General features: G+C 33.8%; 4 protein-coding genes and 2 long non-coding RNA genes across 13 annotated transcripts in view; 4 read left to right on the forward strand and 2 right to left on the reverse strand.

Moving 5' to 3' along the window:
• Window positions 1–2,140, forward strand: part of LOC140968114 (uncharacterized) — a 13,988-nt gene extending 11,848 nt beyond the window's left edge. The window contains exons 4-5 of the long non-coding RNA XR_012173705.1: window positions 907–1,019; window positions 1,983–2,140. This is a non-coding gene — a long non-coding RNA (uncharacterized lncRNA). The remainder of the gene's footprint in view (window positions 1–906; window positions 1,020–1,982) is intronic.
• Window positions 2,141–2,319: 179 nt separating this feature from the next.
• Window positions 2,320–3,065, reverse strand: LOC140968115 (uncharacterized). Its single transcript, XR_012173706.1, has 2 exons — window positions 2,959–3,065; window positions 2,320–2,836 (listed from the first exon to the last, which is right to left on the reverse strand). It is a non-coding gene; the product is annotated as an uncharacterized lncRNA (long non-coding RNA).
• LOC140968113 (protein kinase and PP2C-like domain-containing protein) lies at window positions 2,735–5,689 on the forward strand. 7 transcript variants are annotated; one of them, XM_073428963.1, is made up of 6 exons: window positions 2,735–2,825; window positions 2,947–2,995; window positions 3,727–4,270; window positions 4,673–4,728; window positions 4,843–4,899; window positions 5,278–5,688. In XM_073428963.1, the coding sequence occupies exons 3-6, from the start codon at window positions 3,748–3,750 to the stop codon at window positions 5,407–5,409; spliced, it is 768 nt and encodes a 255-aa protein (XP_073285064.1). In that variant the 5' UTR covers window positions 2,735–2,825; window positions 2,947–2,995; window positions 3,727–3,747; the 3' UTR covers window positions 5,410–5,688. The 7 variants fall into 7 exon arrangements, 3 of the variants coding, with proteins under 3 accessions (XP_073285064.1, XP_073285062.1, XP_073285063.1); XM_073428961.1 differs by lacking the exons at window positions 2,735–2,825; window positions 2,947–2,995 and having other exon boundaries at window positions 3,054–4,270; window positions 5,278–5,689; XM_073428962.1 differs by lacking the exons at window positions 2,735–2,825; window positions 2,947–2,995 and having other exon boundaries at window positions 3,058–4,270; window positions 4,843–4,939; window positions 5,278–5,419.
• Window positions 5,690–10,003: 4,314 nt separating this feature from the next.
• Window positions 10,004–17,760, forward strand: LOC140968155 (mediator of RNA polymerase II transcription subunit 15a-like). 2 transcript variants are annotated; one of them, XM_073429017.1, is made up of 11 exons: window positions 10,004–10,499; window positions 11,901–12,006; window positions 12,651–12,705; window positions 13,050–13,276; window positions 13,802–14,075; window positions 14,657–14,727; window positions 14,938–15,012; window positions 15,119–16,279; window positions 16,443–16,733; window positions 16,850–17,100; window positions 17,355–17,760. In XM_073429017.1, the coding sequence occupies exons 1-11, from the start codon at window positions 10,387–10,389 to the stop codon at window positions 17,578–17,580; spliced, it is 2,850 nt and encodes a 949-aa protein (XP_073285118.1). In that variant the 5' UTR covers window positions 10,004–10,386; the 3' UTR covers window positions 17,581–17,760. The 2 variants fall into 2 exon arrangements, with proteins under 2 accessions (XP_073285118.1, XP_073285119.1); XM_073429018.1 differs by having other exon boundaries at window positions 13,805–14,075.
• Window positions 17,761–19,056: 1,296 nt separating this feature from the next.
• On the forward strand, window positions 19,057–19,777 carry LOC140968076 (TPD1 protein homolog 1-like). Its single transcript, XM_073428918.1, has 2 exons — window positions 19,057–19,114; window positions 19,383–19,777. Exons 1-2 carry the CDS (start codon window positions 19,057–19,059, stop codon window positions 19,775–19,777), a joined length of 453 nt encoding a protein of 150 aa, XP_073285019.1.
• Window positions 19,778–19,873: 96 nt separating this feature from the next.
• On the reverse strand, window positions 19,874–25,121 carry LOC140968162 (uncharacterized). The gene is made up of 5 exons (XM_073429028.1): window positions 24,700–25,121; window positions 23,689–23,801; window positions 22,589–22,942; window positions 20,895–21,615; window positions 19,874–20,374 (listed from the first exon to the last, which is right to left on the reverse strand). The coding sequence occupies exons 1-5, from the start codon at window positions 24,935–24,937 to the stop codon at window positions 20,304–20,306; spliced, it is 1,497 nt and encodes a 498-aa protein (XP_073285129.1). The 5' UTR covers window positions 24,938–25,121; the 3' UTR covers window positions 19,874–20,303.
• Window positions 25,122–25,197: the final 76 nt, after the last annotated feature.

The raw sequence follows: 25,197 nt of genomic DNA on the forward strand, positions 1-25,197 counted from the left end.
TGATACCCCAGGGTCGGGGATGGCCTCGGCCTACTCTCGGTGGCCCAGACAGTTGAAGGCCAGGTGACCAGGAACTCGTGCCAAGCCAGCTGCAGGCCGGGACCTCATCCGGGAGGTCATCCAAGCCGACCTCCCAAATACCCATAAGCGAGGCTTAAAAAATATGGCCGAGCTCCCATGTCGAGCTCCACGGCCGAGCTCCCAAGAGTTCCCGAGCTGACCTCATTTGTAGTCCGATCGAGTCGACCGGATATGATTGGCCGACCTCCCGAGCCGACCTCCCAGGAAAATAGGCGGCGTTTTCACATCTCAGCAAGAACCCACAAAAATATAAACGAAATCTAGAAGATATGACCGAATCTTTCACAGAATCTAACCAAATCTTGCAAGATTCTGAGGATCTAAATCTACCAAAATCAGGACTCTATTGTTCTCCTATAAATACCAGGTTTCGTTCATTATTTATTCATTCAGATATTCACATTCTCTTAGCACACACATTACTCTCTCAATTTTCTATTCTCTGACTTGAGCGTCGGAGGGGCTACGCCGGAACAGCCTTCCGGCCCCCTTCTAACGTTCTTGTTTGTGTTTCCAGATTTCGAGAGTCTGATCCGAGCTCCCAACTGAAGATCCGAGCTCCCAGCCATCGTTCCAAAGTTTGATCCGAGCTCTCTAAGCAAAGATCCGACCTCCCAGGTACCATCACCGATTTTAGCAACATCAACAGATAATTGCGCATCTGTGTGAGCAGACACGTTGATGAGATTAGAATCATTTGTGTAGAGTGAATTTGATAGTATATGTCACTATCATGTAATATTCAAATGTATTTACAAACAATGATTTTTGGTGCTCTATAATTTTTTTTGGAATATGATTGCTGAAGCAAGTTAGATCATCCAGGAATATTAAAGTGCTCATGCAAGGCCCCCAAACTACATGTTTTTCTTGGAGTTCTGGCTGGAAATCTATCCCAGAAACTGCACGTTGAAGAATGGAGTCCAAGCATTATTTAGGTATAGACACTTGTCTCTGATGAACCTTGATTGATTGAACGGTAGTAGGTGGTGTGTCAATAAATTTCTTGGTATATTCGATGCTTAAAGTGGGGAACATCAACTATCTCTGAAATTGATGTCATGATTGTACATCATCTTAACTATGATATATATGGCAGATGCTTTGTATTTTGTATTATATTTGGTGCTTCAGTATTACATGTCCCAAGTTCTTTGTTCTATCATGGTTAACACTTCATATATTTTTTATATTCAAAGTACCTTGCAGCGTCAATCAGCAAAGTGGAAATTTGAATATTTTCGTATTTTGAAACTCTTGCACGTGTGCATGACAACTAAACTTGGTAAAAGCATACGCCAGCCAAATTAGTTCAATCATATGCAGTGCCCACCATAAAAATGGATATGCATATCAGATTCTTATTCTGTCAATCACGATTCTTGCTGATTTGCATGATAACTTCTCTGAATTTACTCCTTTTTATGATGCATTTTTCTTAATCTGAAATTTCATCATAATGTCAGTTTCATGTTGTTTGCCAAAAGTAACTGAATTTCCGCTACTAATTTGATTTTCTTCTCAAAATTGCCATAAATTTCTACGACTTAGTGTTTTGCATACCAAATTCAGTAGATGAAAATGTATGTTTTTGATGAATGTGTAACATATGAGATGACAAAGTAGCATGGGAATGGATGACGTGCTTCAGAATTGTAAGTGTTTTTCTGAACAATTAGATATGAAATAAGGTTCACCGGAGATCTGTGTTGGTTATGTTCTATCTCCTCTTTTAAGCCATTCTGGAAAGCTACTTTGATAAGTTGACTGGCTGGTTGCTGAACTATCTATTTAGTGTTCTAATATTTTCTTCTCCTCCCTCCTCTTTTGACCTTTTCAAGTGTTAGATGAATATGGATTTGAATGGTCAAAATGACAGCTCCTTTGTTTTCTGTTTCCAGCAAAAGCCCTACAATATCTTCATAACCTTGGGATTGTGCATCGGGATGTGAAACCAGCAAATATTCTCGTAATGTCTTCAATGATTTCTTGATGCATGATCCAAACTTATAACACTACTACACATCTGAATTTTCAGTATAAAGACTAATTTTCTGTAAACTTTAGTCTTTTACCTGCATGTTGCACGCTGTGTTCTGTGCAGCTTGACAAGAATTTTCTTCCACATTTGCAATCAAGAAAGAACTTTTCAACGACTTACTATATTTTCAGTTGATGAAAAGCTAATGTCATTCTCATGCTAGGCTAATTCCTTGCAATGATAATTTGGAGCGTATGTTTAAAAAAAATATTTTACCAATCTTGAAATCAAAATTGCTTTAAAAATTAGTTTGAAATCTAATCTGTTGCATTTTTGTATTATTAGAATTAGAATTCACGCTGAGCTTGAGTTACCATAACTATTGGCCAATTCAAGAGGCTACTGATGGTTGGGATTGACTATTGCCTTGCTTTTTGTGCTACTGACGCTTTTACGAAATCGGTCTCACTTTTTGCTTTGTCAATTTTAATTATGTTATTGAGAAGTAGATGTTTAGTTGGTGGGGGTTAAAAGGTTATGAGGTAAAAATTACGTGTTTGGCTTCTGAAAGTGAATTTTTTTGAAGTTCTGAGATAAGGGTGAATTATTCTATTGCAGTTGCCAAATGGTTACAAAAAGAAATCTGTTAGAGCCTTGACAGGCAGTCCCTCAATATCAAGACTCTGTGGTTGGCTTTTGTTTCTTGTAGCCAAACTATGTTTTAGGAATGAATTTTAAGCATGAAGAAACAATGAAAAAAACTGTAAGATATATCTGCGTTAATTGTGAACAAATTTATTTCTTTTAATTTATTCCTGAAATGTAATTTTAGCTCTTTATCTGTTCCCACATTCTGTGTAAACTTGAACCTCTATATGTTGCAGTCAGCTTTTTACTGGTGTAGTCCCATATACTGATCTTCGAGCGGAGATACAAATTACCGATTTGTTGATTTATTCTATTATTTTCTTGCTGTTGTGTATCAAGAGCAGTAGTGAAAAGGGAAATTAATGTGGTGGAAGGTGGAGAAATTAAGTCAAAGTTCATCTTTTCCTTTTTTTTGCATACTCCTTTTACGAAACATGGTGTCAGTTAAAACTTGTATAGAAAGGATAAGTTGACTTCATTTAATAATGGCGTACTCTGTAATAGCTTTGAAATTGTGCCAGGCGTCTATTGCCTGAGCTGTTGTAAAGTATAGAGCTAGGTCTCCGACCAGGAGTCAGAGTATTATAAGATCTTATTTTATTGTTCTTGTATCTACCATGAAAAACTAAGGGCATCTAGGAAGTCTCGAAACTTCATGAGAAAACGTCAATGTCAAAATTGATGATGCCTGTATAGTAATGGTGATATTTTGCATTTTTTACCCTATATTTACTGCAAAATCCACCACTATCAGCTTCTAGTTTGTTAAGAATCTTTTTATCTTGTATCCCCTTGAGTTGGCCCTTGCCATGGAACTTCTTGATACAAAACAAAATCATATAACTTGGTAATCTGAAAATCTAGCTCAAGTTAAATAATACTTAAAAATGCCGAGTTCGTGTAAAACATACACAGTGCATTTTATTTCCTTTTTTAATTGGTGTTTCGAGTATAAATTTTTATATTGCTTGGTCATTATTGATCTTTTGGGCTTATTATATTTAACACGCTGGTGGCAGGCCCATACAGTCTTGGAAATGAACTACACTGAGCAGCAACTTACAGCTGCTGTGGTTTCTGAAGGCTTGCGACCTGTTCTAGCTACTCCTGAGTCCAGTGCTTCAACCAAGTTAACCTCTTTAATACAGAAATGTTGGGATGCAGACCCTCAAAAGAGGCCCTCTTTCAATGGCATAGTTTCAGAACTTGATCTAATGCTTGGATGCAAAAAAGTAGTGAATGAACAAGATGCCTTTGTTAACTCTCGTATGTCTTGTGGGCATACCCATGAAACAACTGTTAAAAGTTATCAAGAACCAATTAACTGGTTGACCCATGGCAAAGTGTTTTCACCAAGTGATTTGTTTACTTCTCAAAATGTTCTGGGCACGTGGTTTCACTCTTCAAATGATTCTTCCGCCTACCATCCAGTTCTATCTTGGGGTTCTTTCTCAGCTTTTGGAAGAGGGGAAACCATGGAGGTTGCACTTTTTTTAATACCCAATTTCTGCAATGAAAAGGATATCCATTTTTTTTTTGGGATTTTTTATGGTCATCGAGGTATATGTAAATCCACTTTCTACTGACATCGATGCAAACCCTAGGAATTATCAACTCTTGATTAATTGTTTTCTATTCTTTCGAGAATAAGAATAAATAGATCAAGAAAATAAAGTTAGAGAATGTCTATTCAAGAGATAAAAGCTGCCTTTCTGGTTGAAAATTGAGGGAAGAGGAATGAATGTTTTCTTGTTGCAAGATTTATCAATTTCTTGGTCTCATGCTTTTGTCTCAGGTATAATATGGTCTTGACCTGGACTTGGTATTTTATGTTAGGTTCAGCTATTTTAACTATTTCACACTGCAAAGCGTTATAGTTTTTTATTTTTTACTTGACGGCCTCAATATAGTAGGACCATGTTTCAAGTTGTCTTGAAGAGAGAGAGTGTGTCATTAGTGCAGGTGGTGAGGTTAAATGGCAGCTAGATACATGGAGGGTTGGTCTCGCCGCTCTCCAGGTAATTCACTTGAGCTAAGTTAGTGTTACAAATTTTTTGATAGACCGACAAAATATAGATATTTGCATTTCATCTCTATAATGTTTGCGTTTTATCATGACGTTCTTTTATCAGGTTACACGATCCATTGGTGATGATGATCTAAAGCCTTATGTAACTGCAGAACCTGAGGTTGATGAAACTTTACTATCCGGCTGAAGATGAATATATAGCAAGTCATATTTATTTGGGAAACCATTTGCAATAGATATACGGTGTGTATATAATATATTGTCTAAACTCTGGAGTTCAGATATTTATTTGTTGGCTAAGATCCGAGTAATGGGCACTATAATTAATTTTGGGTGCATGTGTTATGTTCTTCTACAGACTTCAGAGGTGAATTAAAGTATAAAAGCTGTTATTAGCCACCTTTGTGAACTCGAGCTTTTTGGAAAAATAGTTCTTAATTCATAGCATAAATCCAGAAAATATCCTTTTAATTTTTTAGATCCTCTCTAGGTAAATATTTACATCATTTTTCTTTTCTATTCTAAGATTAATTTTCAGGTGATGCCCAGTGATGGGCTGTGGGATGTTGTAAGCAACACAGACGTTGTAAGCATCATCGGAGACACGGTGAAAGACGTCGGAATGTGCGCAAAGAGATTGGCTACTGAAGCTGCAGCACGAGGCAGCTAAGATAATATTACGGTTATCGTCGTCGTTTTCTTACGTCCAGTGTCTACAGCAGAGAGGATTTACTAGCAGCAATATTACTTTTTATTCGTGTAAAATCTTGGAAAAGAATGAACTTTGGTTGTTGATTTTGAAGAATTTGTACTAGTTTTTTATGATGATATATTACTATTGATGCGGGACAAGCTTTGTCATGAGTTATGTTCTTGTGTAAGTATGTAGCCACAATAATCCTAAACTTTCTAATAGATGATATCCATTTTATTAATTCGTGTAATCTGAAATACAATGGATTAATTGGTGTACCGTATATGCTGTTCCAATAGTTTTTGTTTATTATTTTATTAATTAGATATGTAGCTAGGACTTGTGTCGTTTGCTGCTCTGGCTAGTATTTGAAATCTTTGGGTTTAAAATTTTAAGTAGGGTTTGTCGTATGAAACATAAAATTTTAGAGAAATTGCACGTAAAATCTTAATATTTTTAATTGAGATTCAATGGCGATAGATTTTAGAATTTGGCCTACTTATACATACATAAAGATTTTGATCAACACTATCGATTTTTAATGGGCATTCTAGATTTTTTTTTAAAAAATTTTTATTGCAGGTACTCAGATATTTTTAATATTCATTAGTATCCTTTGACTCGCGATATAAAATGTTAACGGTATTTGAAATATAGACAATAAATCAATACATATGAATAACATAATAGTTTATAATTCTAGTCTTTTATAGAATTTGAATAATAAAAATATGTAATCAATTAATATCTCATCATATACAGCTAATAATTATAAGTAAGTATTGCATTCGAGTGTCACTAGTTATCTGACAATTGTCGTGATATTATTATAGTTTAAAGAATCCCTAATGGGTTTTACACAATCTGATTTTGTACATTGAACATGTGGATTATATATATATATACACACACACACACATAACCAATGGTTAACATTTTATTCCATTTCTACATATATAACAGTAAAGGCCACATTTATAAATATATATCTTTCTCCAATTTTTGATGTAAGATGAGCAGATCAGAACAATGACTGGTGGTGGACTGAGTGGCTTTTTATCGTACTTTTTCTGCTTGGTTTCTCCAACTGTGAGTTAATCACGCTACATGATTTTAATTTTTTTTCTTTGCTTAATTTGCTCATACTAACTGCTACTTTTTTTCTCCTTTTTACATTACTTGATTTGAGGTCATAGGTTTTTTTTTTATTTGGAATGATTTGAGGTGATAGGATTTAAGTGCTCAGTTTGTTCAATTACTTGATTATTTTTCTGTCATTTGTAAAAATATATCTATCTTAATTTTTTAAATAAAAATAATAATATTTCTGGAATCATATACTCCTTACATGCATATACTGAATGTCCGTAAACTTTAATATTTTTATTTCTTCTTTCATTTTTTTTTACGTTTATAGTTGTTGCATGAAACAAGTGTTTTTTTCAAAATTTTTTTTTTCTCATAGACAAATAAATAATTATCTATATGTTCGAAATTCAAAATATTTCTTGTAAGAAACCAAAAGAGTGTATGCTTAGGAAAATAATCAAAAATACTTTTTGTTGTTGGATGACTGAAATGAACATTAACAAGTGGAATTTTTTTAATGTGTTTTATGTTTTAGAATAATAAAATAAATTACAATAAAATTTAAAATTCAAATGCAAAAATTTTGTTGTTATAAATTAAGTTAATAATATATAAAGATATTTAAAATTAATTGATTTTGAAATATATTTGATAAAATAGATCACTGAAATAGTGAAGGCATATATAATATCGATAATAAATAGTAAAAAAAAAACCAGCTGTGACATAGGAAGGATTAAGAAATTACAAAAATATAAACGTGATTAACTAGTTCAAAAACAGAAGTAGCAGAATCTTGTTTATGTTTCTGGAGGTATATATTGGTAAAATATTTTTGTAAATAATATTTTTATGTCTAGTTAAAATACTCAAATATATGAAATACTTGTGTGTTTATATAATTGTTTTTTTACAAAGAATAATCGATTCTGAGCTAATCGTGGGGTATTTTCTGGTTATTTAGTTTATATCATATAGTAGAAAGAGTAAGATATTAATTAAATTATGAGAAAAAATGTTACTTTAGTTTATATGTTTCAATTTTAGACAATATATATAGATGACAAAAATTGTGAAAATGAAGAAATAATGGAAAATAAAATTATAAATTTCCTTTAATATTTTTTTGGTAATTTATTTTATTTTAATAATTTTATGTACGTTATAAAAAGCGGGGTATTTATAGGTTATTTGGTTTACCAGCCTTGTTAAGAAATCAAAATGAACGAACCTATAATATCATATATTAAGATATAAAATTATGAAAAAAATTGCAACTTCAACAAATTTATATATTTCCTTTAATATTGTTTTTCCATAAATAATAAAAGAGAAACATTAGTACTACCAAAAAAGAAAAAAAGGGTTTGGATTTGGAAAATTGCCGGAATATAATTTAATCCGGAAGCCCAAGCAACCATGCCCGTGTGAATGAGCTATTTAAAGGTTAATTCATGGCGTAACGTTTTCCTACTCTACAAGTTTCCTTTCTTGAAACCGTTGATTCTCTCTCTTTCTTGCAAAAGACCAGAAATAACTATTTGGGTTTTATTGCATCATCGTCAAAATCTGCATTGTAAGGAATATACATGCATACACACACTGAGATTGAGATACATGCGCGCATGTAATTATACGTATTTGTGTTGTATTAATACGTGTCGATCTCTCTGTCTTGTTTTTTTTTGCCTTTCGAGTGTGTGTACACCGATCAAGTGTCGGCTCTGTGACTTTCCCATCTGGGATCCGACTAGCTAGGGTTTCCTCGCTTGATTTAGCGCCAATGCTTCGACCCATCTGTCTTTGTTCATTTTTTCAAATTTTGAAGGTGACGAAGTACTGAACAGGGAAAGTTATTTTAGCGGGATTTTGTTCAAGTTTTATCTGATGGATGACGGAAACGGAAAATCGTCAGCTGAAACTGAACCAAGCTTCAACTTGGATGAGTGGATGAAAGAACTCTNCCCAACTGTGAGTTAATCACGCTACATGGTTTTAATTTTTTTTCTCTGCTTAATTTGCTCATACTAACTGCTACTTTTTTTTTTTCCCTTTTTACATTACTTGATTTGAGGTCATAGGTTTTTTTTTTTTTTTGGAATGATTTGAGGTGATAGGATTTAAGTGCTCAGTTTGTTCAATTACTTGATTATTTTTCTGTCATTTGTAAAAATATATCTATCTTAATTTTTTAAATAAAAATAATAATATTTCTGGAATCATATACTCCTTACATGCATATACTGAATGTCCGTAAACTTTAATATTTTTATTTCTTCTTTCATTTTTTTTTTACGTTTATAGTTGTTGCATGAAACAAGTGTTTTTTTCAAAATTTTTTTTTTTCTCATAGACAAATAAATAATTATCTATATGTTCGAAATTCAAAATATTTCTTGTAAGAAACCAAAAGAGTGTATGCTTAGGAAAATAATCAAAAATACTTTTTGTTGTTGGATGACTGAAATGAACATTAACAAGTGGAATTTTTTTAATGTGTTTTATGTTTTAGAATAATAAAATAAATTACAATAAAATTTAAAATTCAAATGCAAAAATTTTGTTGTTATAAATTAAGTTAATAATATATAAAGATATTTAAAATTAATTGATTTTGAAATATATTTGATAAAATAGATCACTGAAATAGTGAAGGCATATATAATATCGATAATAAATAGTAAAAAAAAAACCAGCTGTGACATAGGAAGGATTAAGAAATTACAAAAATATAAACGTGATTAACTAGTTCAAAAACAGAAGTAGCAGAATCTTGTTTATGTTTCTGGAGGTATATATTGGTAAAATATTTTTGTAAATAATATTTTTATGTCTAGTTAAAATACTCAAATATATGAAATACTTGTGTGTTTATATAATTGTTTTTTTACAAAGAATAATCGATTCTGAGCTAATCGTGGGGTATTTTCTGGTTATTTAGTTTATATCATATAGTAGAAAGAGTAAGATATTAATTAAATTATGAGAAAAAATGTTACTTTAGTTTATATGTTTCAATTTTAGACAATATATATAGATGACAAAAATTGTGAAAATGAAGAAATAATGGAAAATAAAATTATAAATTTCCTTTAATATTTTTTTGGTAATTTATTTTATTTTAATAATTTTATGTACGTTATAAAAAGCGGGGTATTTATAGGTTATTTGGTTTACCAGCCTTGTTAAGAAATCAAAATGAACGAACCTATAATATCATATATTAAGATATAAAATTATGAAAAAAATTGCAACTTCAACAAATTTATATATTTCCTTTAATATTGTTTTTCCATAAATAATAAAAGAGAAACATTAGTACTACCAAAAAAGAAAAAAAGGGTTTGGATTTGGAAAATTGCCGGAATATAATTTAATCCGGAAGCCCAAGCAACCATGCCCGTGTGAATGAGCTATTTAAAGGTTAATTCATGGCGTAACGTTTTCCTACTCTACAAGTTTCCTTTCTTGAAACCGTTGATTCTCTCTCTTTCTTGCAAAAGACCAGAAATAACTATTTGGGTTTTATTGCATCATCGTCAAAATCTGCATTGTAAGGAATATACATGCATACACACACTGAGATTGAGATACATGCGCGCATGTAATTATACGTATTTGTGTTGTATTAATACGTGTCGATCTCTCTGTCTTGTTTTTTTTTGCCTTTCGAGTGTGTGTACACCGATCAAGTGTCGGCTCTGTGACTTTCCCATCTGGGATCCGACTAGCTAGGGTTTCCTCGCTTGATTTAGCGCCAATGCTTCGACCCATCTGTCTTTGTTCATTTTTTCAAATTTTGAAGGTGACGAAGTACTGAACAGGGAAAGTTATTTTAGCGGGATTTTGTTCAAGTTTTATCTGATGGATGACGGAAACGGAAAATCGTCAGCTGAAACTGAACCAAGCTTCAACTTGGATGAGTGGATGAAAGAACTCTTACCCAATGATGAGGCTGATGATGCCACCGAATTCGGGTAATTTTTCGCCATCTAAATCTTTGATGATTACCTCAATCTCATGAATCTTGATTTCAGTAATTATTATTAGCATCACTCCACGTCGTCTATTTAATTTTTTTTCCACTTAATTTTTTCCTTAAAATGACGCTTCACTCGCAGTAATTTGATTTTGCTGGTTCTTTGTTGATCTGATGTTGATTTGTTAAAAGGAAGATATTTATATTGCATGCATAAGTCTCTCAACTCCCCTTGATTTTATGTTAATTTTCTAGGTTTTTAATGATTCTTAACCTGAGTTTTGGGTTGTTTTTCGACATTTTCCTATCGAACAAGAGCAAATCAATAGATTGGGAAATTGAGAGTGCATTTTTCGGTTGCTTACAAGAGATATGTCTTATATATGTTAAGGTTTTTGGAAGTCTGAATCCTTGGTTTTGGTTGAAATTAATTAATTAATTTCCTCTTAATATCTTATGGTATTCTTGTGCAAGATTGCAGAATGAGAAACGTAATTTGTAGTTTTCTATCGTTTTGGAATGTAATCCTGGTAAAGATCTACTCTTACTTACGTATTTAGTTGCTTTCTGCTTATCTTTGACAGTTTTAATTTTTTATCAGATAATTATTTGCGTATTTAGCTCCTATTTGTGAACGGATAATTTTCTCATTTCATCTAACCAATTACTCTATTTGTTTTTTTTCCTTTTTTGGAATGTTAATACGTAACGATAACAGTTTTTTTTATATAATGATAGTAATGATTTACCTGACTAACTAACATCCCACGCAGCTGGTGGGATTCGAACCCAAAACCTCTAAGGTCTTGGGGGCGTCACAAGGAACAGTCCTTTTACTACAAACAATTTATGCACTTGTTTCTTTTTGTCAAGATGGGGATATTCAGATATTCATTAATTTGATTTTAACATATTTCAATGTAGATTTCAATACACGAGTACTTCGATATTGTGCAAAGAATGTAGGAAACAATTTGGCATAGTCTTTTTCTTTTGGACTTGGAATCTGACCGATGCATTGCTGGGAAAAAAAATACACTTGCTGTCGATCATAATTTGTTTCTTTTTCATCTTTGACAGCAGATTAAGACATGATATTGTCATGTTTGACGTTCCTTGAAATCTACAGCAGCTCTAATTCTGTGCTTAAATATGACGTCATGGTCGACTAGTTAGCTAATTCAAGTCAGTTAGCATGTCAATTAAAGAATATACTACATGCCTTAATAGTGGAATTAAATTTAACTTTATGTGGGAAGTAGATTGCAATCAAATTTTGCAAAATAGTTCTTTTCAATTTCATTTAAATTGTGTTGAGACCTATTTTATCATTAAGTGAGCTTCAAGTTGGAAACAATGGAAATGATTTAGAGTTCTCATAATGACGATTTTCGTGCAGGATGGGGCAAGCTGGAATGTTATTGCCATCCCCAAATGTAAATAATTTTAGTCAGGAAAACAAGTCTGTGTTGTTGGAGAAAAGCCATCAAATTGCTGCAACTTCTGTAAGCTTCCTTCTCCAATGTTCCTCTAAATTTTGGCATTTAGTTTGATCTGCATGGTGAGGTCATTTGGAGTATATTAAAGTTATTGCCTTCTTTTTATTTGTTTACACCTTGGTTTGTTACTTTGATTTTGTTAAAAAATCAGACATTTTCTATATTAAATGTTTAAATAGCATGAAATATTATCATATGGAACCATCAAAATTGTTGAATTAAAACAAGATCCATTCATCGAACATAAAACTTTCTTGAGCACTAGAATTATCTCATTCGCTGCTTTTGTAATTACAGTTCACGAAACACAAATTCACTTGCTATTAACTAATAATTTAACGCGAATATATAATAACACCTATCAATATCCTATACAAGTTAGAATATATAAGTTAGAATCAATATCCTATATATGTGATGTTAGAATCAAGATAACGAATTTTTCTATTTTTGAACTAAAAGAAGTTTTAAAATATTGTTGGTTGTGCTTTTTTACTTCATTGTGAATAATCGTAGTAGACATTTGCATTTGCAAAAGTTAGAGATACAGTAATAAAACATCTTTTGATGATGAATTCTTCATTGGTATATGTTACTATAGTAATATAATGCTCGAGGTTTTTTACGATTGGTTTGTTCATTATCTGCAGTCAATTGTCTTACCTAGCGTGTGCCAGAACTCGAAGCCGATGGTTTCTACTTCAGGTATCTCTAGAACTATGCATAGAGGCTAGCTAGAATGATCCTCTATACGTATGCTGTTTTTAACAAAATTTTCTTCTGAGATGTCCCATAGATGTATTAGATGAAAATTTATAAGGTTTTAACACGTATGTAGTTTTATCTTTGCAAAAGCATCTCAAGAAGACTATATTTCATTATCTAATTTCTATGGCCTCAGCATGCTGCAAATGTAGTAAGTTACTCTTCATTGCATGTCAGCACAAAACTTCGCAGCAAGACAATTTGGTTCATTGAACGAGAAGTTGAATCTATTAAGAGAAAAACATTATTGTAGAACTGGAATTTTTATGCTTATGTATTTACAGGCAGCTCGATTACCCAAGTCAGGCAAAATATTCCAAGTATTTTAACCACCAAATACTCTGATTTCTCCAAGACTCAGACTTCATGCAACGTGGTCTCTCAAGTCCATCAGCGCCATCAATTTCAGCATCAACTCCTTATGCAGCCAACAAATCGATTGAATGTCCAATCATCGGCCTTGCATTCTAATTCCCATTTCAGTAATCGATCGCAACAGCAGCCAATACATGTACTTATGGTTCCCACTAACATCTATGTATCTTTTTCGTTGCATCTTTAAATTGTTATATCATAACTTGGACACTAGGGACAGGTCCAGGAATTTGGGAGAGTCGGAACGAGATGGGAAGAGATGATAGAGGTGGAGATATTGAATAAATTTTGATAGCAAAACTTGCAGTTTTTTCAAAATTTCACATCCAAAATTCAAAATTTTAATTGCCTTTTCATTTGAAGGGGTGATTTGAAGGAGCCAAACACCCACTCTTTCCTTCAGATTTATATTTAGCCTTGCTGCTGTCCATCTCAAACAAAAAAATTCAGATTTTACTTGTAGATTTTTTTCTAAAAATGCGAGTGTTTCCCTCCCAAAATTCATTGGATTGTCCCCAAATGGAATGCAGGGTTCACGCCAATCGGACTTAGTTTGTGAAGTATTTCATAACGCATATCTTGCACTTCTTGAAAGAGACATAGCATTGATGCATTTCCTAATATTGATACATGAAGCCATAAAATTTTATCTGTATTTTAGCAGAAAGAAAGCCCCACTTTCGGAATGCCGCGACAACAACATAAAATTGGAAATCAGTCAAGTTCCTTTATGATGAACAATCAAGAATCATTCAATGGGGTTCAACACTCTGATCAATCAACGTCACATAAGCAAATAATGCAGCTGCCTCAAAAAATGCAGTTGCAAACGGAGTTACAGAGAACTACTTTTCTTCATTCTCAGAATGTGATGGCCATTGATCCGAAGATGTCAGCAAAGCAATCACAACCAATTCATGTTGGATCTTCACAAGGTATGTTCACAACTCATACATATGGATCACATATTGTTTAGAAGAATAATTAATATATTCGAGCTGTACTTTTTAAATCATCACATTTTAAATGCATGAGTGTTTCATTTAGACAAATAAGTAAAACTATGAGAGTTGAAAAGTGAAAGAGAATCAGGAACATAATAGTTCTTGTTATCTCATCACAAATAATGCTGATGGTTGGTTTTCATCCTCTCCAAATCGATGATACCTAAGTATAAAAAGAACAAATTTTTTCATCAGATAATTGATAAATTCTTACTAGCATTGGATTTGTGTATTAGGGAAAGATGATCAGATCCGTGTCTTAAATAACATGATCGAAATAATTCTCGGACTAGCTATGAAAATATGTTGAACCTAACTCCTTTTTAACTAAGATTGTTTTTGTTAATCTTATTTCCCTTTTTGGTAACCACTCTCCAGTATGTAACCTTCTGGTTGTATGTCACACTCGGCGCCGTTTTGTCAATATGTTTCCTGTTATATGTCTTCTAGATATTTTTTATTTACTTCATTCAAATATTTCTGTCTAATTTAAAATTTTTGTCTGTTCAAAGGATTATTAAACTACAATGCTCAAGTCGGGTTGATAAATTCCAGCGATTGGGTTGATCCAGCATTCCAGCAGGTAAAATTACTACATATGAAATCAATTGACTGTTTTAATCACTACCTAAAGTAAGTTCTTTATCATGTAGCATCAATATGGAATATATTTTTAAATGGATGGTTTGAGTTCTCCGTAAGAAGTTTTCTCTTGTCTGTGAAGAATGAGGAATTCAGATTTGTGCCTTTTCGTCTTCTCTAAAACTATAATGTGTTGCAATTTTGCTAACAGATTCAGTTCATGAAGGAAATGTACATGTCTGACGTGATCAAATTATTCGAGAGATCACAAGAATTAAGGCATCAGGTTTGAGTCATGTCTATTTTATGTTTACACATCACGGCATTCATTTGTTATCCTTTTATCATTAACATTTGATACTGATGCTAGAACGTATGAATTTCTCACGCAGGCAACAAGCGCAGAGTCAGTGGCAAAACATGAAAGGAATAGAACTTTTTCAGAAAAAATAATAAGATTCCTACAGTTGTCCAAAATGGATCTTATGATGAATTATGGAAAAGAGAGAGTATATAGTATGATTAATGAGGTAAGGGCTCAACTTGATCGAGCAATTGCCAAGAATCACCCATTGCGACAACACCCTCAGCAACTTGTTGAGATGTCTGGTGGTATGTTAAAAACATCTCAGGTGCAGCAAAGACCGAACTTTCTTCAGTACAAAATGTCTAATCAGTGCCTGAACAGCACACGTAAAGGAATGCCACCGTATTTGAGGCAGCAAGGGACAAATAAATTTCAGGTCGGCCCTTCCATTGGACTCAGAAAAGGAGACACTTCGTCTATAACAAACTCCAATACATATAACTTGATGGGTTCAGGATTTAATAAAGGGGTGGTTGAGCAAATGGCTCGCAATATGTTACTCCATCCTTTAAGTGGAGCCACTCACAGCAATGATACGATTACTCTACACCAAAGAGTTGCCTCGTCGAAGAACATTTTCAACTCCTTGGATTCTTCTGTGAGCTCTATTACTCAAAAATCAATTTCAACTTCACCTCTGCAGCATGATCAAGCAATGGAAATACCAAATGCGAAGCAACCATTACAACAGCCAGTTTCTGGAAAAAACAAGCATCAGATGGTACCAAAATTGAACAATGATTTAAAGTATGGTTATATTTCAGGATTCAATCAAAATCAGTCAAGTTCTTCCTTATTTCATGTTGGTTCTCCCCAAAATTCACAGCACTCTTCCACATATATTGAGCCAAAGGATTTATCATCCACCTTTTCCAATTCTGCAACACAGTTGCTACCCACTTCCTCGCCACCAGTTGTTCCATCTCCTCTGACTCCGTTAACTCCCTCTTCTGCACCGGTAGATTCTGTGAAAAATCATTCAAGAATGCATTCATTGTCACTTGAAGAGAGGAGAAGAGTCCATCAGATTCCTGCTCCTCTATCTCAGCTCAAAAGCACAAACCAAAATCAATCCCTTAAAGAAGCTGGATTACTGAAGTCTCCTTTGCTTGCAGAGTCTACTTCTCCAGTTGTCAATCAGCCGTCACGTTCTAATGAATACCCATTGAGGCGACTGATTGAAGTGGTTTGTCCAATTTGTACACTATTTTATATCTGTTTGCGTGATATATCCAACAGCACACACTTTCACTTATGAAAGACTTGGATGGTGAAACAATTATTTATGTATGCATGTATATGCATAAATATTATTAGGTGAAATTTATTTTTCTGGTTTGGTGTTGAAGGTGAAGTCAGTATCAAGCAAATCTCTAAATTCTTCATTAAGGGATATCAGTGCTGTCATGAATATAACTGACAGAACAGCAAGAAGCCTCTCTCACAGTGAATCAGATAGGATCTTTGTCCATGATCTATCTGATGATATAAGAAATCATGAAGAAGGGAACTTCAGCCTGATTTATGGAACTGGCGTAGAGACGAGGATGAAGCGTCAACTGAGCACCATGGTTTCTGATGATTCAATATCAGAAATGGAATTAAATGCGGATTCTCGGATGAAGAGGCTGAAAAAAGAGGTATCCTTAATAATTTTTCACCTGCCAAATCAAAAATAAATTTTCTTAGAGAGCAGAATTTTGAAAAAAATTATCTTGTAAACCAATAACTAAAGTTTTGTAATGTATCATCACAGCCTAGTAATCTTATCTTACAAGAGATCCAGGAAATTAATCAGATGCTTATTGAATCTGTGGTGGATGTGATAAACACGAAAGATGTTTTCCGGGCTGAAGCTGATAAAGGAATCCTCATTAGGTGCTGCTATAGTCCAGTAGGATTCGCTGGTGAAGTTAGGATTCCCACTCTGCTTCTGGAACTGATTGTGACTTCTGATTATCCAAATTCTTCTCCTGTTGTGTCGGAAGCATTGCCTCTTGACTTCAGGTGAGAAACCAATTATCATACATCATTTTTGTTACCGAGGTTTTATGTGGCATGCATTTTTTGTGTTAATGATTGCTAATGGCACTCCTAGAATGTGTTAAAGACGCTCTGTTTTTCAAATAATGGAGTAAATGAGTATGGATTTGCGATTTCAAAACAACTGGACCGGTGGATAAATCTTGCACAATCGAAAATGAAAGTTTTATCGTAGCATGACATAAAAGTGTGTCTGATATGTGTGCTTCATCTCACAGTGGAGATGAAGAAGAGAAAGATCTCTGGATGAAGGCAAAGTCCATTTTCAGTTTGTCACTTAGAAAATGCTCGCACCACCCGATATCACTTAAAGAAATGGCTAAAACATGGGATGCTTCTGCTCGCGAAGTGTTTCAGGAGTTTGCTGAGCAAAGGGGAGGTGGTAGTTTTAGCTCAAGATATGGCAAGTGGAAAAATGATATTGCTTCATTTCCAGTTTCCTAAGTTTTCTCCCTTTTCGAGATAAAAATTGTATTGTTATAAGCTTATGCTGTACTGTAGAGCATTTTATTATACGTTTGTATTTTGGAAATGGTGAAAATCTTTTCTTCATCCAGATAACCTTTTATCAACTCTTCCGACAGTTTTGTAATCTTTGTTTATCAGTGTAAAATGACTAATTTGCCTGGATGTATTTTTTATTTCCTTTTTTGATTATGGGCTTTTGCAATTTTGGTTTTTTATGATATATTATGTTGTCGAATTTCAGTTTTTGTTCATTATTTTTGCTTTTTTGTCCATTTAAGTCATTTTTTGATATAACATTGACGCAGTTCTGTAATGTTATATCATCAATGACTAAAATTATCACAAATTAAAATTTATATGATTAAAACTGAAATTTTACAACATAAATAATCAAAACCGTAAATAACGAAGATATGATACAAAAATTATGTTTTTCGCAACTTGTGCTAGAATAATTTGCAAATTAGATACTTTGGTATAATATTTCCGCATCCTATAGTTATTAGCGTCTGTGCCCCAATGTCACTTATCAATGTTCTGATAAGCCAAACGGCATATGGACAATTACTAAAAATAAACCGCATACTTCGGAGGGATTAGATCATTGGGGCATTTAATTTTAATAAGTACAACTAGTATTGTATGCTATGAATATATTTAAATTTTAAATGTTATCGATTTAGAGTGATGGTACATGTACATCCATATTTGTACATCAATTTGTACAACACAAAAAATTCAATGCAAAAATTAAATTTGTCAAAATTTCACTATATATGGAATACAAAATCTCGCGATATAACAATAAAATCTCGCGATATAATGGTTGTAAATATCACTGTAACGATATATTGGTTGTACCTTTAGCTTTATTCATCGATTTAATATAATAAATAAATTTTAAGTTTATATTTTCAAGAGATATCGAATTGAAATTCAAATTTTAAAAAATAAATTAAAAAGAATTCATAGTGAATCACATATTTATTTTTTATTTGTATTCAAATATTTAATGTGATAAGTGAATATATTAATACTGATAAATATTTTCTTTTATAGTATATTATATTTTGCGGAAACTTTCTAAATATGACAAAATATGCATAGATATAGATTTTTTAGAATCACAAATTACAAATATGAAATTTAAACATTATTTTTATTTCATAGAGATGAGATTTTTTTTTGCTATCATATGGTATCGAACACAAATTAATTTCCTACTGAGAAATTTATATTCTCTTGGACTTGTTAATACTTAAAATATCTCGATTTCCTTCCGATTTTAGACTTGGGATTTGTTACCATTTTTTTCTGTGCAATAAACAAGAATATAGATTTTTCGAAAAGCTGATTCGCCCAGAAATTTTATGGAAATAAATATTCCAACTTTTATAAATAGGTGCATTGCGTTTTAAAAAAACCAAAGAAAAAACAAGATAATAGTCTTCAATGGAAGTCATAATCAAGCTTGTTATGGCCATTTTCTTCGTGGCGGTTATGAGCCAGGGTATGTCGAAAATTCTCAAATTTTATATCTTTTTTTTTAATCTTTAATATAACATGTACAGCAAAAAAAAATGATTTCAACAGCCCTGCGATTTTTTTCCCCTTTTTAATTACAACAAGGCGTGATGGGATTTTTGTTGTGTTACGAAAGAGAACGTGTTTATGTTATTTCACCTAAGTTGTGGTGGCTAGCCCCACAAAATCTTAGAAGGAAAAGTTAACTTCCCGGGTGGAAAATATAATCTAGAATTATGTTGTGTTCTTATCAGGCAGAAGAGTTCAACCACCATGTGGTTGGAGGAACATGATAATCGAGCAAGAAGCAACAGGATCGGCAGTAGGTGATCAAACACAGTGGAATGTGACCGTGTCAAATTCTTGCCCTGCATGCAATCAGTCTAAAGTGACATTATTGTGCAAAGGACTTCAAACTGTGGAGCCGTTAAACACTGAGGTGGTCACAAAATCTGGGGATTATTGTCTGATCAACAGAAGACAGCCCATTCTCCCTGGGGTTACACTTGCTTTCACTTATTCTTGGGAAAACAAGTTTGAATTCAAGCCCTATTCGTCGAAGGTTAGCTGTTCTCGATCGGCTCACGAATACATGGACGTACATGGGACTTTGTTCAAGCCTCGTATGCACATGGCCGGTGGAGTTTAGTTGCTCTGAATCTATGTTTTGTATGGTAGGAACAAATTATACATCAAGTTTTGGAAAAAAAATTACAATAATAAATTAATGATGGATGAGTTGGCAATAAACAGTACAATTCATACAAAAATCATTACTCGTAACAGATCGATTGGACATGAATAAAAGGTAACCCTTTTACATTTGTTCATTTCCCCTATAAAATTTGTACATATAAAACACATAGTATACAACACAGTGGCAAATTGCAATGCCCGTCATTATAGGCATTTCGGGCTTATGACAGCCTGAACCTTGATTCATTTAGCAACTTACCTTGGTATAAATGGTGGTATCAAATATTTACACGAGGGAAAGAAAATGGACAAGTACTCTATACAGGGACATGCCATTTCAGCACCGCCCCACCAGCAAAATTCTTCCAGTCTGCACTGCTCATTTTTTTAGGAGACGATGTTCCAGGGGGCAGTTCCATGGTTAATTTCAGACAGTATGGCCTTGAGAAGAAAAACGGCTTCTTTCTTACTTTCTGCTGCTATAAATGCAACGCAGGTAATATGAAAAGCGGTAAAACCCACATATTGAAGGAGAAGATAGCTGCAGAAGCTGCATATATAGGATTACACGCTATCAAAAACGAAGAAAATAAATATTACCGTGAAATATACAATTATACAACGATAAGTTTATTACATAAACAGAAAGCAAAAAAGGAAAAAAAATTCATCATTACACGTTCAATTCTGCTTCTTTAAACGCCTTTAAAACTATAAAACCCAATCAAACATCCATATTGAATTTATCAGCTTTCTTAAAGAAAGTTCTATAAGAAAACCACTTTAAAGTTACTGTAAGCATCTTATAAGCACCTTATACTCTAGAGATATAATATTTTCCTAGAGCATACAACAAAAAATTCAATGATCTACAAACCACTATTCGCATACTGAAAACCTACATATACAAAGCCACTCCTAGCCTCTCGTGCCAAGGTGCGTCAAATTCATGAGAGATCATGCCAATACGTAACATTAAAATTTCCTTTTCGATATTTGTAATAAAGAAATAGGAAAACAATAGCTTTGCATATGTTCATAAAACTTTTGAAAGGAAAGTATATACTTACATGGTTCAGGCAAGGGTGAAACTAATGGCATTACATCTGGAGGTCTTGCATGCAGATCAATCTTCGATGGGGGCAGACTATGAACATAAGCAACATTTGGCGATGGGCTTGGGGCAGAAACTTGAGAACTTTTAGGAGTCAAAGGATCATTCTGTTTTGGCAGTGATAGAGCAGGATTCGGTGCATGAATTGGTGGTGAGGAAGGAGTCAAATGATAATGTTCATCGCGTTTCCGGGGAGACCTATTATTGTAACCGAAATGACAAGACGGAGGATTGGATGCTAAATTCTTTCCTGGTGCAGGTGCAGGTACAGGAACAGATGTAGAAGTCCGTGATTTTTTCCTATTTACAGATCCCCTGTTCGCCGGAGGCTGTGACGGTGACATAATAGGAGCAAGACTGGCAACATGGTGGTGGCGGTGGTGGGATTGTGACATAGGAGGCAGAGACGGAGATGGAGAAGGGGATGGCGATGAAACACTTCCATCACCGCCAAGGGAATGCTGCAATGTGGATGAAAGTTGAACTTGCTTAACACGACCAAATACTGTGTTATTCAGGCCAAGGTTTTTCTTATGTGAACTGGTAATAGTTTGAGCCAACTGCTTTAACCTTGAGTTTGAGGGATTAACACCAACAGCAAGGAGAACTTGTGATTGGACTGTAGTGGGTGGAGCTACTGATGAACCTTTAAGATTAGTCAGCTTGATATACAAGTTCTGAAAGGATGAAAAAAAATATTAGCCGTGAGATTTCCTTTAACTTTTGCACATAATTTTTTGATATTATCAAGAAAAGGTTTAAATAGTGGTACAAAAGTACAAACAAATTGAACAGACACCCCGAGCTTCCATTCTAGCTGGAATAATATTGTACTTATACTCAAACTTATTGTGCTCAAGCCAAATTAGGACATGAGAGCCACAAGTTAGTTTGATACCTCATGAACCGTTTGGAAACTTTAATTTAGTCATGAATGTTTTGTAAATATCATTTAATGACCTATCAAGGTACAGACAGCTATATTCGAGCTTTAACTAGTTAGAACCTGATATAAAGCTGACTATGACGAGATAAAATTTGAATAATAATTCGAGGCAAACACGAGCTCAAGATACATTAGCTTTCAAGTTTTGAATCGAAGTCGGACCAACTCCATAAAACGAGCTTGGTCTTGAATTTATAGCATGAGTAACAGATGCCTAGCTCCATTCGTATACGTATTTCAGGGTGTGTGACATGAAGAGAAATGCATAGGTAACTTATAAATTAAGGTGCAATAATTGTCTTTGCTAGGAGAGCAATCGAAACGTAAAGTCTAACTTGTTGTACAGTGTAAAATATTAAGGTTGCACCGTTGCCACCAGCTATAGTTTTTCGTAAAACGGAAAGGCCTACAATTGACATCAGAGCTAAATTCATGGATCTGATTCTCATTTATCACAAAGATTGCAATTATTAGAAGAATTGTTGGGTGCAACAATGACTCCTGCTATGAGAACAATGGACATGTGCGTTTGGGCTGACGATGGTTCAAAATATTAGAGTTGCATTGCTACTACCTACTATTACTGTCTACTATAACTTTTTGTAAAGCGACAAACGCTCAGTCCGAAATTATATTCTAAAATTAAAATACCAAAAAGCGCGAAACTATAAATATAAGAAAGGTAAAAAATAATGTGTGCATACCTCATATGGATCCAGTTGCAAGCCACTCTTCAATTGGCTACTAAGTTCATCGAACTCACTAAGTATTTGATCCATGGAGAAATTCAAGGTGAAGTTGAACAGAATCTGAACTCTTTGCATAAGAAATGCCTTCTGTTCAGGACTCACAGTTATCCCACCTCTGAATTTGAGCACCTCGAAAGAAAAAGGTTCCCCGAACAAAGATGCATTTGTCAAATTAAGGAACGATTGCCGTATAATTAAATACACAAAAGAGTCTTTAATTAAACTTTGGGTAGTCACATCAGATTCAACAGCAAACACAACCTTTGTTAAGTCTGACCCTGCAGATGATTCTAATGATATTATTTCTACCTGCCATAGAAAGGAAACTGAGTCCCGATTCAGTAAACAAAAAGGATAATTTAATGCATACATAACCAGACAGAAACATATAACATATGAAGCGATTGATGAACTATATAAGATCAAACATTGTTGTACTACAAAAAGTTACGACTGATAGGTTTGATAAGACTCAAATTATTTAAAATACAGACCAGTTTTAAGTGTAACCCATGAGAACAAAGAACATGACATTCACTCTAATACCAATTCATGTTGACTTGCACATTGTCGTACCCGAGCCACATAAAAGCCAAAGTGCAACCCCTCCCCCTCCTCCAATACTCGAAAAATATTCGAAAATTGTTCTTCATTTTATTAACATTGCATTGTTGCACCCCTAAAAAATTCTGAAAATAGTTGCTTAAAACTTTTGGCCTCCCTAATCTCGGGATCCTGGATTCGCCTATTCTGTATGATCACAACCTAAGAACCCCCATAAACAAGTGTTTTTTGCACATATACTACTAAACATCGTTTTAAAGGTCATGACATGCGAACAGATAACAGATTTAGAGAACAAAATTGTTAGCAGGTTATGACGCGATGAATGGTTTATCATGGTAAGATGTTCACGGTTTACATACTTTGACAGGTCCGCTATAATATGTTTTCCCTAGATGCCCCAGTACATGATATAGCAGCCCCCACAAATGATTAAAAAAAAAAAACCACCATGATGATTAAAAAAATGGAACAAAAGCTTCAGGGAATACTTTAGTGGTGGGAAAGCTCATCTCATCAAAAATATCATCCTCGAGTAGTGTAATATAGTCCTCGAGAAAAGACGCAGCCTTCTTAAGCATAAAACTTGCAACTATGTCATGACCTGTAGAAAATCAATAATGGAATGCATAAACAAATAATTTAATTCAAATGAATAACAACCTTTGCAGCTTGCATATATAGAATCAGGTAACTAAGATAATTACAAGCAGCTCCATGTTGCTTGATGCCTGCTGCAAACAAAGGACTTATCAAACATTTCTGCCCTAAAAGTTATGTAACCAGTTGATTTAGGTTGAACTACAAAATTTTCCTCCCCGTTTATATCCAGCCATACTGTACTTCCACTTTACTAGAGAACTAATTAACAAATTCCTCAATAACTGTAATTCTTTGTTCATTAGAGAATTAAAAGGAGGACCAAACTTCAATTATACATACTATTTCATCAGCGTGGCGGTGCAATCTTATATTATAGATTAATAGTTATCCGAATAAATTTCAACTCAAAAAATGGAAAATATCAGCAGATGAAAAGCCAGGTAAGGAGAGTAAGTAATTATTCAGTTAAAAATAGAAAATGTTCCATCATTAAGCACAATTATATTTAATGTGGACCATAATCTTAACGAAATTTTTTTAAGAAAAAAAGCTTGTTCTCTCATTAACACCAATACATCAATGATATCGAAGAAATTCAATCAATTATCCAATCCTCAATTCAAAATGCACCCACTACCAAAATATGCAAGAATTTAACTACTAAAAGACCATGTAAATCCCCAAAATCAGCGAGTTGATAATCCCACTAAAACCGGGATCCAACTCCAAATATAAGAACCAATCACAGCAAACAAATAAAAAAAACGCACAGGCAGAAAGATATATAGCCTAGTACCATAAAATGCTGATGATCACTATACATTATCACCCCAACCAACAAATATCCCGTCAAAAACCAAGGATTTTAGAAAGAAAAATAGATATAAAACCACATCAACCTTCATAGTTCAGATCCAGATCCTTCTGATATCCATAATGGAAAAATGGAAGCCAAAAGACAGCAGACAAAAGAACCGCAACACAAAGCACCAAAACAAGAATACATCTGAAAGTCACCAACTTTTTAACCCTCCTACAACTCAAACAGCACCAATTACAGTACCCTTCACTTGGGTTTGTACCCTGAGCATCAAGCTCTGTACTTGGCAAAGTCTGCTCATCCTCCGTCTTCCCCATAAAAATAATTGCAGCAATGTGGGTTCTTTTGTCCTGTATCCTAATGGGTTTAGCTTTTCAGCTAGGCTCCAGTACTGCCGTGGTTTGCGGAGAGAAAGTCCATGACTACCGACCGATCCTATATTTTCGGTTGGTAATAACTCGAATTCCCGAGGCTCAAACGAGTCGTAGATAGAAGGGGGAAAAAAACTTTGGTAAAATATTTTTTTTAAATAATATTTTTATGTCTGGTTAAAATACTCAAATATATGAAATATTTG

Source organism: Primulina huaijiensis, unplaced genomic scaffold (genome assembly GCF_012295235.1).
Source record: "Primulina huaijiensis isolate GDHJ02 unplaced genomic scaffold, ASM1229523v2 scaffold3245, whole genome shotgun sequence".
Lineage (NCBI taxonomy): Eukaryota > Viridiplantae > Streptophyta > Magnoliopsida > Lamiales > Gesneriaceae > Primulina > Primulina huaijiensis.

What these genes read in the sequence shown, in the direction of transcription:
- LOC140968155 (XM_073429017.1), top strand. Translation starts at nt 10,387, where the DNA reads ATGGATGACGGAAACGGAAAATCGTCAGCTGAAACTGAACCAAGCTTC. An exon ending in GCCGATGGTTTCTACTTCAG is followed by an intron (nt 12,706 to 13,049) that starts GTATCTCTAGAA and finishes ATGTATTTACAG; the next exon opens with GCAGCTCGATTACCCAAGTC. An exon ending in TGAAGAGGCTGAAAAAAGAG is followed by an intron (nt 16,734 to 16,849) that starts GTATCCTTAATA and finishes GTATCATCACAG; the next exon opens with CCTAGTAATCTTATCTTACA.
- LOC140968076 (XM_073428918.1), top strand. Translation starts at nt 19,057, where the DNA reads ATGGAAGTCATAATCAAGCTTGTTATGGCCATTTTCTTCGTGGCGGTT. An exon ending in CGTGGCGGTTATGAGCCAGG is followed by an intron (nt 19,115 to 19,382) that starts GTATGTCGAAAA and finishes TGTTCTTATCAG; the next exon opens with GCAGAAGAGTTCAACCACCA.
- LOC140968162 (XM_073429028.1), bottom strand. Translation starts at nt 24,937, where the DNA reads ATGGGGAAGACGGAGGATGAGCAGACTTTGCCAAGTACAGAGCTTGAT. An exon ending in TGAGCTTTCCCACCACTAAA is followed by an intron (nt 22,943 to 23,688) that starts GTATTCCCTGAA and finishes TTTCTATGGCAG; the next exon opens with GTAGAAATAATATCATTAGA. An exon ending in TGCAACTGGATCCATATGAG is followed by an intron (nt 21,616 to 22,588) that starts GTATGCACACAT and finishes TCATCCTTTCAG; the next exon opens with AACTTGTATATCAAGCTGAC.
- LOC140968113 (XM_073428961.1), top strand. Translation starts at nt 3,598, where the DNA reads ATGCCGAGTTCGTGTAAAACATACACAGTGCATTTTATTTCCTTTTTT. An exon ending in GATTTTTTATGGTCATCGAG is followed by an intron (nt 4,271 to 4,672) that starts GTATATGTAAAT and finishes TCATTAGTGCAG; the next exon opens with GTGGTGAGGTTAAATGGCAG. An exon ending in ATGTAACTGCAGAACCTGAG is followed by an intron (nt 4,900 to 5,277) that starts GTTGATGAAACT and finishes ATTAATTTTCAG; the next exon opens with GTGATGCCCAGTGATGGGCT.